The sequence below is a fragment of the Camelina sativa genome, chromosome 2, assembly GCF_000633955.1.
Source record: "Camelina sativa cultivar DH55 chromosome 2, Cs, whole genome shotgun sequence".
Taxonomy (NCBI): domain Eukaryota; kingdom Viridiplantae; phylum Streptophyta; class Magnoliopsida; order Brassicales; family Brassicaceae; genus Camelina; species Camelina sativa.
This window is the reverse complement of record NC_025686.1, coordinates 11,525,183-11,540,433: the sequence shown is the minus strand read 5'-3', so window position 1 is coordinate 11,540,433 and position 15,251 is coordinate 11,525,183. Positions and strand designations below refer to the sequence as shown.

Genomic DNA, 15,251 nt, shown 5'->3' with positions numbered 1-15,251 from the left:
AAGACTTTACAGCTGTCAATCTTGCTTACTAAATCTACCACGGACAAGAAGCCTACCACAACACTACGAAAACTATTTCTAAAAACTAACAAAGTATACCAAAAATATCTGTAACGAGAGAAGGCTGTCGCATAAATCTGTCGCAACAGACCATTAGTCTACCATAAATATCTTCCCACCCTTTTACGTTTGCCGCTACACGCGCTAAAAACATAAGTCTATCATCAAAGGGAAATTCCTCTATCAACTTAATCTAACGAATCGATTTCATATACGTCGACCGATAAGTGTACCAACACTACAACTAAGTGTATCATCTACGTCGAGGGATAAGTGTACCAGCACTACAACTAAGTGTACCAAAAATATCTGACGTACACTTTTAATCAGTCCACCTGTATAAATCTACCATCAAAGGATCGGTAGACTTAGTCCCAGTTTCCAATATTTTTTTTTTTTACTAATGTCATTAGCCATAATTACGTTTTTTCCCAATTCAGGAGTAGTATAAGTACAAAGTTTATTCTAGTAATTACAAACAATTGTGTGTTACTTTTGTAATAAGGAAGCTTTTATGTAATATTCTAGTAACTCTCCCTTAATTTAATGTTAAAGAGTGATTATGTTGCTGTAGGGAAACAGCTTCAATCGAAATTTCAAGCTCCTGGCGGTGGTGGCCGCGGCTCGCGTCCCTCTTCTCAGTCGCAGATCCGAAGCAGTGGTGGTGGTGGTCGTTCGCTTCTCTACATAGACGCCGTCTGTTCCGCTTCCTCCAGTTCAATTAGCGGCGGTGAATGGGTCATTGTCTACATCGACACCGCCTATTCTAGTTAAGTTGTGTTCGTTTTTTTTTTTGTCTCGGATTCATGGACAGTGGTTAGAGGATTTTCACCTATAAAGAGCTAATTGGATTGTTTAAATTCTTCAGTTATCAAGGATTAAGGTGAGTTTAAGGTAGAGATTGAATTCATGGACGGTGGTTTAAATCATTATCCATGTTGTTGTTAAGTAGCTTAAGGTGAGTTTAAGGTAGAGATTGAATTCATTAGCCGTGTTCACCACCACCATTTTGTTGCTCTGGTTGGCTACTATATTTCAGATTCATACACACATTATTTTTTCTTACATGGGTTCTGGTTTCTTATAGGGAAGAGACCAAAGATTAATATCAGCCTTAGTAATTGTACTCTCATGTGCCTCGATTCATTGAGAAAGCAGAGAGGAGCTGAAGTCAAAGGGTGTTGAAGAGTCATTTGCTTTAGCGATGGAAGTCTTTTAATTGGGTTTTTGAAGGATGTTTCGTGATGATGAACCTTGCTGTGGAGATGAAGTTAATGATGACACCTTCTAGTTATAGACCAACAACAACACGCAAGAGAGGTCGAAACGCTTGTGGTGATGCAATTGTTGAAGCAATGCTAGAAATTGCAGCAGCTTCCAGAATGAGGGAGATGGGTGTATCGAAGGAGCAAGTCGAAGCTTCCTTGACTTCAAAACTCAATCCTGTTTATCTGGTAAGTCAATTTTATCCCCTTACCTGCAATCTTTTTTCTGTTCTTGGCTACTGAATCGGTCCAAAGTAAGACAAAACTTAGAATTTTGATTGAAGAAAGATAAAGTTGCAGATCAATGACAGTTTGAAATCTTTTGCGTCTCTTGTTGAAATATAGAACTTTACCAAACTGTATCGTACTCATGCTATAAGTATAAGTGGAATCTTGTGATTATTTTATTCTAAGTCTCAAAATCATACACTCACTTACGTAGGTTCGTGTGTACGTGATTATTGAAGCAACAAGTTTGCTTTGTGATCTTGCTCTGTATACATCACTAATTTGGCTTCATTTATATGTAAAACTAGGATGTCATCGACACATCTGGAGGGTAAAATCTTATGATCACTAAACCATCATCACTTTTGATATATAAAGTTATAAACTCCGGTTCTCTAATTATCGAATCTGCATCGCTTGAGCCCAAATTTGTCAACAAAATCGTTGCTGGTGGAGAAGATATGTGGGTTAGACTATGTAATTTCCACACCAGAGAGGAGATTGGTGAGTGACTGGAAACTAAAAACACTTGCATAACCTTAGTTTTAAGCAGATTGATTGTGTCTTATGGTATAGCTTCTTATCTGAACTTTAAGGATGCAACAAGGGACATCATGGTCCTAATCCTATACTGCAGGTGAGTTTGGTATTCGTTTTGTTTGGTATGGTGGAGAATCTGTCTCCCCATTGTGATCAATCATATACCACAACCAAAGCTCTGCATCGTTCTGTTCTTGGTTTTGGTTTCTAGATTAGTTAGTGATTGGAGTAACTTCATTGGGGATTAGGAGCACAATGAGCAGCTGAAAAGACTGAATTCACTACAAGTGAGAAAGACTTGACTTAGTATCTGAAGAACACAAGGAGAACCACAAGTTGGTTGTTTTCAGGTAAACTAAAAACCTTGTTATAAGACTCAACTTGTATATTCTACTTCTCTATGTTGGGTCTAATTTTCCTCTAATTAAAATTGATTAATATAACACAAGAGATGTCCCCTGATGCTACTTTTGGATTTTTATTTCTTTTGAGTTTCCAATATGAGTTATGGTTACGGCACCATCAAAACGTGTGAGTGACTTCTCACTTCTTTTTTTTTTACTTAGTTTTGATAATTGAATAAAAACGGTTTACTTAAACGGTTTCATGCGTATATTTGTTGAAGCAATGTGGACAGAGTTATTTTCCTTGGAGTAATTGGATATCTTCTGCAAACCATACTAAACTTCTATTTTTTACTCTGTTTGCAGTCTGTTTGCAGAAGCTAACAAAAAGTCTTGAAGAACTAAGGCATTCAACCTCAAACAAAGATGATGAAGTGATCGTTGAGCAAGAACCTAAAAGAGAGCGCTGAAGAGAATAGAGAAAAGTAGTTGATGTTTTTGTATACATTGGAAAATAAATTTTTTATTTAAATTATAAAGATTTTTGTTTATAGTTTTTTGTCACTTTTTAATAACAATTAGCTACAGCACTATACACACTAAATTAGACATATTTTTCTAATTTGTAACAAGTTTATGACAACTAACTGTATAGCTAACTGTCACAAATTAATGATGGTTTTTTGAAGATAATTGTTACGCATGTGTCTGACGCATTGTGTAACAAATAGCTACAACAAAAATATATCAAGTTGCTTTGATTTCTGGTTTGGTTCAGCCTTAGTTCAGCCTTTGGTTTCCATCTGGTTTGCTCCAGTTGCTTTGATTTGTCTGAAGTTGATGCTAGTTTCAAAGTTTACAGATCTTCATATTCGGGGTGGAGATTGCAGTGAATGGTAGCTGGCTCGTTTTGATGGTGTTTTTGTTTGCAAGAAGGGTTATTTCGGGTGGTTAGGTTTGGCTCATTGTCTTTGCTTTGTAGATCGGATAGAAATCTGAAAATGTTTTGTAGAGTTCTATCTAGGCATAAATGGGTGGCGCATGGGTCGTTATCGTCGTCGTATCCGGGAGTGGTTGAGGTTCCTCTAAGGTCTCACTTGCAGGGTTATGAAGGTCTTGGTTCGGTTTGGAGAGGTCGGCTCTCATCTTGATAGGAGGAATCGGTTGTTATCTTTGGATTGCCGAGGACATCAAAGATAAATCTCATTCTTAGAATTTTCAGAAGAAGAAGTTGATTTGGTGAACTTTGAGCTAGCGTCTCTGAAGATTGAAGTCCTGTTTGTTTTTTGTTTTAAAACTTTAGTTGCAATTTCTTTTGAGTTGAGGCTTATAATTCCTGCTTTGTATGTTTAATGGTTCTTGCTTTCAGTTTTAGTTTCGGGGGAGTTCTTTCGTCCGTCAGTTTAGCTTCCCTTGTTTGGGTTTTAGACTCCGAGGATATTTATGTTTTCCGCCGGCTTAAGTTTGTATTTTATGTATCCTTCAAGTTTATTATCAATAACAACATCAGATGACAAAAAAAAAATTATCAAATAGTAGCAATTTGTTACTTTTCAATTAGTATCTAAATTGTAGCAAATTGCGACAATTAGCTATGAAGGAAAAATTTGCTATAACCAAATAGTTATTAATTAATTTTGTAAAAAATCTGTAACAAAAAATTTTTGGCTAAAAAAAACATGTTATACCTACAACCCCAATTTGACCAATTATCATACCACAACGAGGTGAGTGCGGCTCCGTTCACAAATTGTTACTAATTATGGTTTACACCACAACCAATATCACTAAAACACCTACTACAGTATCCAACTTAACATCAATCGTCCGATATAATTTGGAGAATTCTCGTAAACACTATGCTAATAACGATTTAATAATCATTGGTTATTAGCATTTTTTTCGTTTATGTTTGTTTTTTAGTAATCTTAAATCTCATTCTTATGAAAAGATTACTATGCTCAAGAAATAAAAAAAAAGCAATTATCAACTATATTATGCCTTGTATGAATCAGAGCCTCTGTTTGACTCTGTCTCCGGGCAATCTCCAACCTATAAACTACCAAACTGTAAAATTACAATCCATATGCCTCTGGCAACTTATTCATGTCTAGTTTCTCCACCATAGTATTCTCTGACCGGAGCTCCGCGTCAACTCTAGCTCCCACCTCAGCCGCCTTCTGCCGTATCAACGTCGCAGATATGTCTCCTCCAACGCCTTCACCGCCGTTTCTGTCCTGAAAGACATGTTCGGGGAAATTGAGTCTTGCAGAAGGACCACGTAAGTAAAACACGGCGGTGTCGTAAGCGCGTGCGGCAGCAACCGCGGTTTTGTAGGAACCAAGCCAGATCCGTGTTCGTTTGTTTGGCTCCCTTATCTCAGCCACCCACTTCCCCCACTTCCTCATCCTTATCCCTTTATATCGCTTCTCCTTGGGGCTCATTGGATTCCTCTTCGGCTTCTCGTTCATGACGAGTCCTTCTTTCACCATAGGAAAGTCTTGTTTTCGTTTGTATTCAATCTCAATCATACCCTCAATTTAACCAAACGTGACATGTCTACGTGTGTAATATATAAAGAGAGAAGATTACAATTACATAGGCGGCTAAAGATATATATATGCCTTATGTGGCAGCGCCGCCACTCTTTTTCTTCCTCAAATATTTAAGTAAGCCGACATGAACCATAACCCTCTTTTATTAACTTAACGAAAGAATTATTGTTTGACTTTTAGTGTTTGGTTAAAAGGATTATGCATTGAATGTTTGAATTGGAGTTTTATTAAGCGGCTGAGAAACGGCTGTGTGGCGGAAATAAGGTATTTCCATGAAGCAGCTTGTCGACATTTGGCCCACCAACGTGGCAGCCTACGCTTACGACACTATGCGACACAATTTCTTTCTATCATCACTTTTGTTTTGTCTTTGCTTTCTTTTTCTTCTCATTATTTTTTAGTGCGTCAAACATATTCGCTCCTCGGTCTAGTGTAATTTTTATTGAAAAACCTAGATGAACTACGTTGTTAGGTCTACCAAGGTTAAGGTAACACACCTATAGGGTGTGATTGGTGACAAAAATAAAGTGGTATAAATAGTATCATTTTGAATTTTTATCAATCACAAAAGTTTTACTAAAAACTTTATTAAAAATTTTACTCTCAGTTTTTTACAGTTTTTATGTACAGTTCTTTCTTACAGCTTTGCACTATTCCGTAAAAACTTACAGCTCTAACTTACAGCTTTTCTGTATAGCTTTAGATACGTTACCAATCAGACTCATAGTCTCCTAATGTTTCTCTGCATAACTCATTTTCTTTTTTTCTTTTCTCTGCATAACTCTTTCTGCAGAATTATTTAAAGATCGTCTTCGGACTTCGGCAAAGGTCTTCGAGAAAGATCTATAACAAATAGAGTTAATTTTTGAAGTAATATAGCCAACTCATATTGGATCTTTAACAACTTTTTCTATCTCTATCCCTTTATCTCCATATCTCCTATATATTAAAAGAGAAACATTTCGGAGAAAAAGCTGATGTGTCGTCGCTAAAGAGCTATATATCCAATTTATTATTCACCCTTAGTATTCCATAAAATTACATAAATCTGCCACTACTATATATACATTGTTTTGTCAACTGCCAATGATATTCAATTTATTTATATACACAATATATTTGCTCCTATAAATTCTAAAATTGGTAAATATTATTCAAAAATTGATAAATATTATCCCCTACATATTTTTGAAATTAAATTAATTTCACTATGTATTTGTAATATGTTATATGAGATGTAAAAAATATATATTTAAAATCATATCTTCAAAAATGTAAATAATGTTACCTTTCTAATAATTTTCTAAAGCTCTAATGGTAAATAATCAAAGATCATTCAATATATAGGGAATTTACATTAAATTGTCATTAGTAGAACTAGGGAATATTTCATTCAATAATTGAAGGAAATCTATACTATTAATTGGGGAATACACTTAAGGGTTAAAAAAATCATATCAAATATCGATGTTGTCAAACTGACACAATTTACATATTAAGAAGAAAACTAAACAACAGATTTATTATATTTTAGGAATCGTTCAAATTAGTTCCATAAAAATCAGGTTATGAAAATTTTGTGTGGGTATAATCATGTATGACAAAATACGGGACGAGAATTTTGGGAACAAGAATTCAAGCAGAACATATGCGAACATACTATTTACTCATGTAAATTACGAGGAATGAGGTTTTTTTGGGTCAAAACAATATAAATGTTGCAATCAGACATATTAGATGGGTTTGATCGCAGACATATTAGACAGGTTTGATCGCTTGACAGTTATATTTAGGTCATCTGGAAATTCTATGATATGCAACAGGATTGGTATCGATAAGTAGGCATGAATACGGGTATGGTTACAGTTTATTAACTATCAGTTATGGTTATATACGGTTGTGGTTATATAACTAAATTAAATACGTGAAATGAATGAAACTGAAACCGAATCCAAATTTGATTTAACACCCCTAAACAAACAGTTGGAAATGTTTGGATTAGTTTAGAATAATATACACATAATATCTCTTATCTATATTATATCTTAATTTTTTCTTATATACATCACTCAAGCAGGTCTGAGTAGAGGGTTACATGAAAATTTTCTATTTTTTTTTTAAAATATGCAAAAGTAACTCCGCACGTATGTGCAGGTTCGAACTTAGTGTATTGTATACGCGGTTTAGTTGCTACCAATATTAAGGTAACACATAATCCCTTTTACTATTTTTAGTGCAGTCTCTAAAATCATGTTTTGTTGTAGCATTTAATTATCATTAATTATATCATCCATGATTTTGTCCAATACAACATTTTTCAAGAGAGAGATGGTATCATGATATTCTAAGTTTCTCGTGAATATAGAGAATTCCAATTTATCATCCATGATTGTATTTGAGTTTCTCTATGTATATAGAGAAATGTTACTATTCTGTGAGATTTCACAAAAAAAAAAAAAAGCTCCTTTTCTCTCTCGGGCACGGGTCTTGATGCTTCTCCGAAACAGAAAGAACTTTTCAAAAAACCAAATCTCGCCAACTACTTTTTAGCAATTAAAAGTATTATCCTCTGGTTTCTTTGGGACACAAGGAAAACATGCTGGTCCACGCAATGTCTCCGATGAAATTAGGCTGTGTTCTCCCCTTCTCCGGCGACCTCCACCACCAAAGCTACCATCGGAACCACTCAACTTTCTGGTACATATCCTGCTGTTAACTGGTTATAACCCTTTTCACCCTTGATAACCCTTGTAAACTGTATAACCCTGCAACATTCACCTTTTCCCGAAAGTTTCATTTACCTCAGTCCCTATAAACCCTTCAACCTCCATCACATAAGATATCATGGAGAACAAAATCCCGCATTACCTAAAAGGAAAGGAGATCGCTCCAAGCTTTTTTTCCCCCACCTCGAAAGAGAATCAAAGCCCCGGATCTCGATACCTCTGCTCTGATAGAGGAAAACTCTCTCACTCTGATGGGACGGCTAACAAATCCTGCTGCTCAAAGGCTATGGTCTCTTTTTCCTTTTCTCGCTAATAGATGGAACCTGAAAGGTAAAGCTACTGGGTCAGATCTAGGCCGTGGCTACTTCCAGTTCAGATTCGACTTTGAAGAAGATATGCAACAGGTATTGGACAACCGACCTTACCATTATGGCCAATGGATGGTAATCTTTCAAAAATGGGAACCAGTGATTTCTGAAACTTTCCCCTCCAAGATCCCTTTCTGGATCGAACTACAAGGTTTACCAAAACACTACTGGCAGACAGAAATGTTGGAAACGATAGGTAAAAAGTTAGGTGAACTCGAAGAAGTGGAGATTCCCTGTGACTCTGCCAAGATGCGAGTCCCTATCGATGGCTTGCAACCTTTGACAAAAGAAACCATTGTCGATTTCCCGGATGGTAAGGAAGCCATAGTAACCCTAGACTACAAAAACTTGAAGAACCACTCTCTCACTGTTTCAGACTCACACATGAGACAAGGTTCTGCCCTGGACTTACAAAAGAAAAACGTGTCCCTACCCCAAGTGCTCCAACCCCAAGTTCCACTAACCAGGAATCCAGAGGAACTACTATACTCCAGAGAATAATTCAGAGCCCCTAGCACTCTCTCAGGCCAGTCAGACCCAAAGAACTATGTCTCTGCAACGGCTAAGTACACAAATCGGGCAACTCCATCGGTGGATAGCAGAAGCGACTACAGGTCAAGAAGCCAAAATCAAGAACGTAATGCATACACGGCTAGAAGGCATTTGGAGAGAGAAAGATCCCACCCTTACCAAAGGAGAGAGTACAGCAGGGATTCTTATTAACCCCCTACCTCTCAAGGGATCATAGGCGAGATCCTTACCAAAATCTCCAATGGAAAGAAAAAAATGGCCCTGGAAATACAGAGACGGGTGAGAGATCAGATTCATCGAGACCAAGACGCCCTCCCCTGGAAAGGAACATGGAAGAACTTCGCCACAACTCACCCCCATGATTGTACCCCCTAACTCCTCACCACGGGGTCCCTGTGTACCGGATCAATCTTCCCCTCCTATGGTAATCCCTACGAAAGAACAGGTCATGGATGAGCGTAGAGATGTTACTATCCAATATTTGGCGGTTCCAGACCCAACAGAGAAAGCGGCTAGAAAACAGAGAGTAATCCTGGGAAAAGCAAAAAAACTAATGGCCAAAACAGCGGACAAAATTGTTCAGGCTGCATCTGCCTCTGTCCTGTCTGGTTCTCTAATTCCTCAAACTGAAGGATCTCTTTCTGAAGCCAGACCAACAACTAGTGTTCGGAACTCTCCCACCATGGAGATATCAGGCCCTGTTTCAAAGCAAGGACGGGGTCGACCACCCTTAGCAAAAGCCTCCCCGAGACAAATTCTAAAACTAGCATGAGCAAAAAGTCAAAAAGGAACTTAGCAAATGGATCCCCAAAGAAATCACTAATGTAGAAAAGTGGCTTACAGAAGAGTACCTCCGTACCTAGTTCCAGCCGTAAACCAATGCGAAAGGACGAACTGCTCCACAAACTGGCAACCCTTCAGTTCCTATATGTTCAATAGTCCCAGCTATAACGAAGAAAAATGTGGATTTTCACAATCCCCCGCCTCCTCTTCCTTAAAGATATTGAGCTGGAACTGTTGTGGTTTGGGGAATCCCACAACAGGCCGACGACTCCGTGAGACAAACTCCACTATCTCACCTGATGTAATATTCCTCATAGAAACAAAGAACACTGATGAGAATGTCATCTCTTCCCTCAACTAGATGCATTACCCGAATCACTACCTTGTATCACCCCATACTCCTGGGGGAGGAGGCCTTGTTCTCTTATGGAAACAACACATCGATATTGAGATCATGTCTGCCTGCAAAGATTACATTGATACTAGCATTACTGCGGAAGGGAAATCTTTCTTCGCCACCTTTGTGTATGGCGAACCTGATAGAACAAAAAGAAAGGTAGTGTGGAATGAACTTACCGTGCTTGGTATTACTAGAGAGAATTCTTGGTTCCTGACTGGTGATTTTAATGACATCATCGACTCATCAGAGAAACAGGGGGGACCAGATAGGCATGAAGGCACTTTTGTTGACATTCGATCCTTCATGTCGGACTGTGATCTCTTTGACCTACGGCACTCGGGCAATTTCCTCTCATGGAGAGGTAAGAGACATGATCACATCATCCACTGTCGGTTGGATAGAGCAATGTCCAATGGGATATGGGCAGAGGAGTTCCCACATAGCCGCAGCGAATACCTTCGTTTTGAAGGCTCTAATCACATACCACTTCTCACTTGCCTAGACCTATCAAAAAAGAAAAAGAAAGGCATGTTTAGATATGACAGGCGTCTAAAAGGGAACCTTGAAGTAAAAGAATTGGTACTTAAGGCTTGGAATTATGATACTTATGAAACAGTGCAAAATAAACTGGCTCGGTGTAGAAGAGAAATCATAACCTGGTCTCGACTGAAACACCAGGATAGTCAGAAGGAGATTGAGTTACTTCGACAACAATTAGAGGAAGCCATGTCCAGCCTAACTCCGACCACTGAGGTAATCTCTACTATTAACCTAAGTCTGCTAAAGGCATATAAAGCGGAGAAAGAATTCTGGAAGAAGACAGCTATGGTTAACTTTGGGAGATAAAAACTCCGGATATTTTCATGCTATAACCAAAGGCAGACATGCTATTAACAAATTTTCAGTGATTGAAGATGAAAATGGGGTTGCAATGCATAAAGAAGAACAAATACTTACGGTTATCACTGAGTATTTCCAAACTGTCTTCACTTCGGAGAGTGGTGATCGTGCAACTATTATCCGGGAGGCAATCGATCCTTGTGTCACACCTAAAACAAACCAAACACTCATCACTATTCCATCTTCAGAAGAAATAAAAATCGCTTGTTTCTCGATCCACACTGATAAAGCCCCTGGCCTTGATGGTTTCTCTGCCAGCTTCTTTCAGTCAAACTGGGACATAGTGGGAGTTAACGTAGTCCTAGAAGTTCAGAGTTTCTTCTTATCCAACAGACTACCTGTGCATAGTAATGAAACTCATATTAGGCTCATACCTAAGATACAAAGTCCCCAGAAAATGGCAGATTATCGACATATCGTCCTCTGCTCTGTTTTCTACAATTATCAAAGATTATAACAAAGTGACTCCAACCTGTCCTCCAAATGGTGGTTTCGGAAAACCAGTCAGCCTTCATGCCTAAAAGAGCGATAATAGATAATGTGCTAATAACACATGAGAATCTCCACTACCTCAAGACTTCTGGAGCAAAGGTGCGTTGCTACATGGCGGTCAAGACTGACATGAGTAAGGCTTACGACCGACTCGAGTGGGACTGTATCCGCTTGTTTTGGAAAGAATGGGATTCCACCAAACCTGGATTTAGTGGATAATGACTTGTATAACATCGGTCTCCTACTCCTACCTCTTAAATGGATTTGCACAAGGGAAAGTTGAACCATAAAGAGGAATTAGACAGGGAGACCCATTATCACCCTATATTTCATTCTTTGCAGTGAGATCCTATCTGGTTTATGCAACAAGGCTCAACAAGATAAACGCTTACCTGGCATCAGAGCGTCAAAACATAGCCCGTAAGTTAACCATCTCTTGTTTGCAGTTGACACCATGTTTTTCTGCAAATCAGATAAACAGAGTTGCAGAGAGTTAATGACCATTCTCCAGAAGTATGAACGAGCCTCGGGACAAAAGATAAATAAGATTAAATCTGCTGTTACCTTCTCTACAAAGACGTGTGACCAAACTCGAGAGATGGCTATGCAAGTTCTAGGAGTGAGACAAGTTAGTGGCCTTGGGAAATATCTGGGGCTCCCGGAGCTGTTTGGCAGGAAGAAGCGCGATATGTTTAACACCATAGTGGATAAGATAAAGCAACGTTCACGAAGCTGGTCTAATAGGTCACTCTCCACTGCGGGGAAGACTACCATGTTGAAATATGTTCTTGCTTCAATGCCTACTTACGCTATATCCTGCTTTAAGTTACCAGGGTCCCTGTGTAAGCGTATCCAATCGGCCCTTACTCGGTTCTGGTGGGATGAATCTGAAGAGAAAAGGAAAATGTGTTGGTTAGCCTGGTCAAAGATGACAACTCATAAGAAGAATGGAGGGCTAGGATTTCGAGATATATCAGATTTCAACGATGCACTTCTAGCAAAGGTGAGCTGGAGAATATTAACCCAACCGAAGAGTCTTATGGCAAGAATACTGCTTGACAAATACTGTGGTGATGTTTCTTTCCTAGAATGTGAAGTCCCTTCATCAGCCTTCCATGGCTAGAAAGGCATCTGCATTGGCAGAGACTTGATCAAATCCCAGTTAGGGAAAGCAATAGGTTCCGGGACCTCAACCAGTATCTGGTATGATCCATGGATATCATTATCCTCCCCTGTATGCCCAATGGGACCTCCCCCTGAGAACACTTAGTTCCAAACTATGGCAGAGCTCATTTGCACATCCACCAACATTTGGGACCCATAGAGACTAGAATCAATGATCTCGGAGTATAAAGAAGAGATTTTGGCCATCAGACCCAGCAAGCATGGAGCAGAAGATCGATTCGTTTGGCTACCCACAAAATCTGGTGAATATACAGCGAAATCAGGTTACTAGACCTTATCTTTGAAACAGGAGCAACAATCACAGCATGAGGATTCATATCATGATTTTAATTGGGAAAAAGAGATCTGGAGCTTTGTAACAACCTGTCCTGCGGACCCCACTAGCCCACCGCTACCTGCCCCAACGGATCTGCAGGTCAATTGGTGGCAACTTGTCCTGTGGGAAGGTTGTTAAAGGGTGGGGACCAGGGTTCGAGGAACGCCTGGCGCACCAATAACCTACTGGTGGATGTGGATTTCCACAGTGATGGGTTAGGATCGATGCCCTGCAGGGCCAGCTTGGAGTCCGTTGGACGGCTAGCGGTGGGCTAGTGGGGTCCACAGACAGTCCGTTGGGGCAGCTAGTGGTGGGCTAGTGGGGTCCACGGGACAGGTTGTCACAAGCTTACCTTGCTTACCAAAAATCAGGTTTTTCCTCTGGAAGATAATGCGAAATGCGATCCCAACTGGTGAAAACTTAGGCAATCGTGGAATTAATCGAACCTCCAAGTGCCCTTTCTGTGGTCAGGAGGAGACGCGACTCCACTTGTTTTTTCATTGTACTTTTGCCATTAACGTCTGGTTGCAGACCCCAACAAAAACCACTTTCGACCCATCGGAGATCAAAAGCTTGGAGTTGGGTCTTAAAGTAACCCGATCACTAACCTGTCTTCCACCTACTGGGCTTGCGAATGGAGCAGTGGGGGCTTGGATCCTGTGGAACATTTGGACATGCCACAATAAGCTTATTTTTGAACAGATTCCCCCGGTAGAAGCTATGACTCAAGCCATTTCACAAACCCGGGAATGGTACCTAAATCAAACCTCAGAGACCTTATTGAAACATACCTGTGCATAGAAACAGCATGCTGAGGATAACCTCGATCTGATTTGATGCTTTACGGATGCGGCCTGGAGGGAGGAATCCCAGGATGCGGGTTTCGGCTGGATCTTCACAGGCCCTCACCAAATTCTGAAAAAACCGGCAGTGCCAACTCTCACCATGTCAGATCCCCGCTGATGGCGGAAGCGACAGCAGTGTATTTGGCCTTGCAACATGCCTCCGATCTTGGCTATCGAAAACTTTTGTACGCTTCGGATTTACAACAGCTGATCAAAGCGATTAACTTGGAACTCCAATTGAAGGAGATTTACAAGATTCTACACGATATCCTCCTGTTAGGATCGAGTTTTGAAGAAATCACTTTCACCTTCGTTCCTCGTGAGAGGAACCGACGAGCATATGAGATTGCGAAAAACTCTCTATCTACCCTTGTTTCATTTAATGCTTTAGTCTTAATATCCTTGTACCATCTGGTGTATTTCTCCCGGTTCAACCGGTTTTATCTGTACCAAACATTGAGTAGTTTCGAATTTAATGCAACTTGATTGAAAAAAAAAAATAAAGAAATGTTACTAGGGATGCGTTCCCTAAACCATTTCAACTCGTCGTTTTTAAAAAATGAAATTCTTGGAAAAAATGTGGAAACTCAACATAGTCACGAATATTAGAGTTCTCCATATCATATCCACATCGTTTTCAACACCATTTTCCACCTTTTTATCAACACCATATTTCACATCTTCGATAACAATATTTTCTAGCGGCTCCAAAGACTCTTGAGGTTGTTCTGCTGATTTCTAGCATGTGTAAAGAGTAACAACACCAACATTTATTCTACCATTAATTCTATCACTTGAAATCAGCTCACCAAATTCACATCAAGTGAACTTTCTTTCTCTACCCTTGAAAGTTAATCCTGTAACGAAACTATTTACTAATCAAAAGATAACTTCTATAGGTAACACACTTCTATGTTGCTCTTCATCCATAGATTGTTAGATAAATTTAAACATTTTCATCATAAAAATATATGATTGTGTCTAAAGTTTCTGTACCAATGAAACATAACTCAATTTCAACATTGTTGTAGATTCATCTATCCTAATCTTTTCGCCTATTTTATTAGCTAACATTGAATATGTTATCTTCTCGTTTGATGATGTCTTAAATGATATGCAGTACAAGCTAGTCTCTCTTTGAAACCATTGATCCTTGTTTATGGTCTTTAAATATCCCTTATATATTAATAAAGAAGGATTTTGTGAAAAAGCTGAGATGTCGTCGTTAAAGAGTTCGAAACCCATTTTTGCGATTTGATCTCATTAGTTAATATTATTTACAACTAGAATTTATACTGGCGCACGTGTGAGATTTTAATTTATTTTTTTATCAATATAAATTGTTGAGCTCAAATATAATCATTTCAACTTTTGAATATAAATCTATATAAACATTAAACTTACTTTACTAAGTGATATACAACGTACATATTGTGAAGATAATATTTTTTATTATATGAATACTTAGGGATGAATGGAGAAGTTCACCCCTAGGGGTGAACCCAAGTATTGTTCATCTATTTGCGTGGGATTTTATTTAAAATTTTTATCAATAAGAATCATTAAATATAAATTTAATTATTTGAAGATTAAAAGATAAATCTATATAGTCGCCGTACATATTTTACTAATCTATATATAACATATATGGTCTAGTGTCGCAATAATGTTTTTCTGGTAAATCAACAATATATTATGTGATAACAAAAAGGA

At 38.6% G+C, this 15,251-nt stretch overlaps 2 protein-coding genes and 1 long non-coding RNA gene across 4 annotated transcripts; 2 read left to right on the top strand and 1 right to left on the bottom strand.

The window, feature by feature from the left end:
* On the top strand, positions 836-3,059 carry LOC104722285. Of its 2 annotated transcripts, none has more exons than XR_002034831.1 (6): positions 836-1,018; positions 1,153-1,514; positions 1,862-2,057; positions 2,150-2,190; positions 2,305-2,443; positions 2,804-3,059. It is a non-coding gene; the product is annotated as an uncharacterized LOC104722285 (long non-coding RNA). The 2 variants fall into 2 exon arrangements; XR_757172.1 differs by having other exon boundaries at positions 1,148-1,514.
* On the bottom strand, positions 4,283-5,171 carry LOC104722275 (ethylene-responsive transcription factor RAP2-9). Its single transcript, XM_010440420.2, has one exon. The coding sequence runs from the start codon at positions 4,966-4,968 to the stop codon at positions 4,513-4,515; it is 456 nt and encodes a 151-aa protein (XP_010438722.1). The 5' UTR covers positions 4,969-5,171; the 3' UTR covers positions 4,283-4,512.
* Positions 11,791-12,343, top strand: LOC109126607 (uncharacterized mitochondrial protein AtMg00310-like). Its single transcript, XM_019230305.1, has 2 exons — positions 11,791-12,195; positions 12,281-12,343. Exons 1-2 carry the CDS (start codon positions 11,791-11,793, stop codon positions 12,341-12,343), a joined length of 468 nt encoding a protein of 155 aa, XP_019085850.1.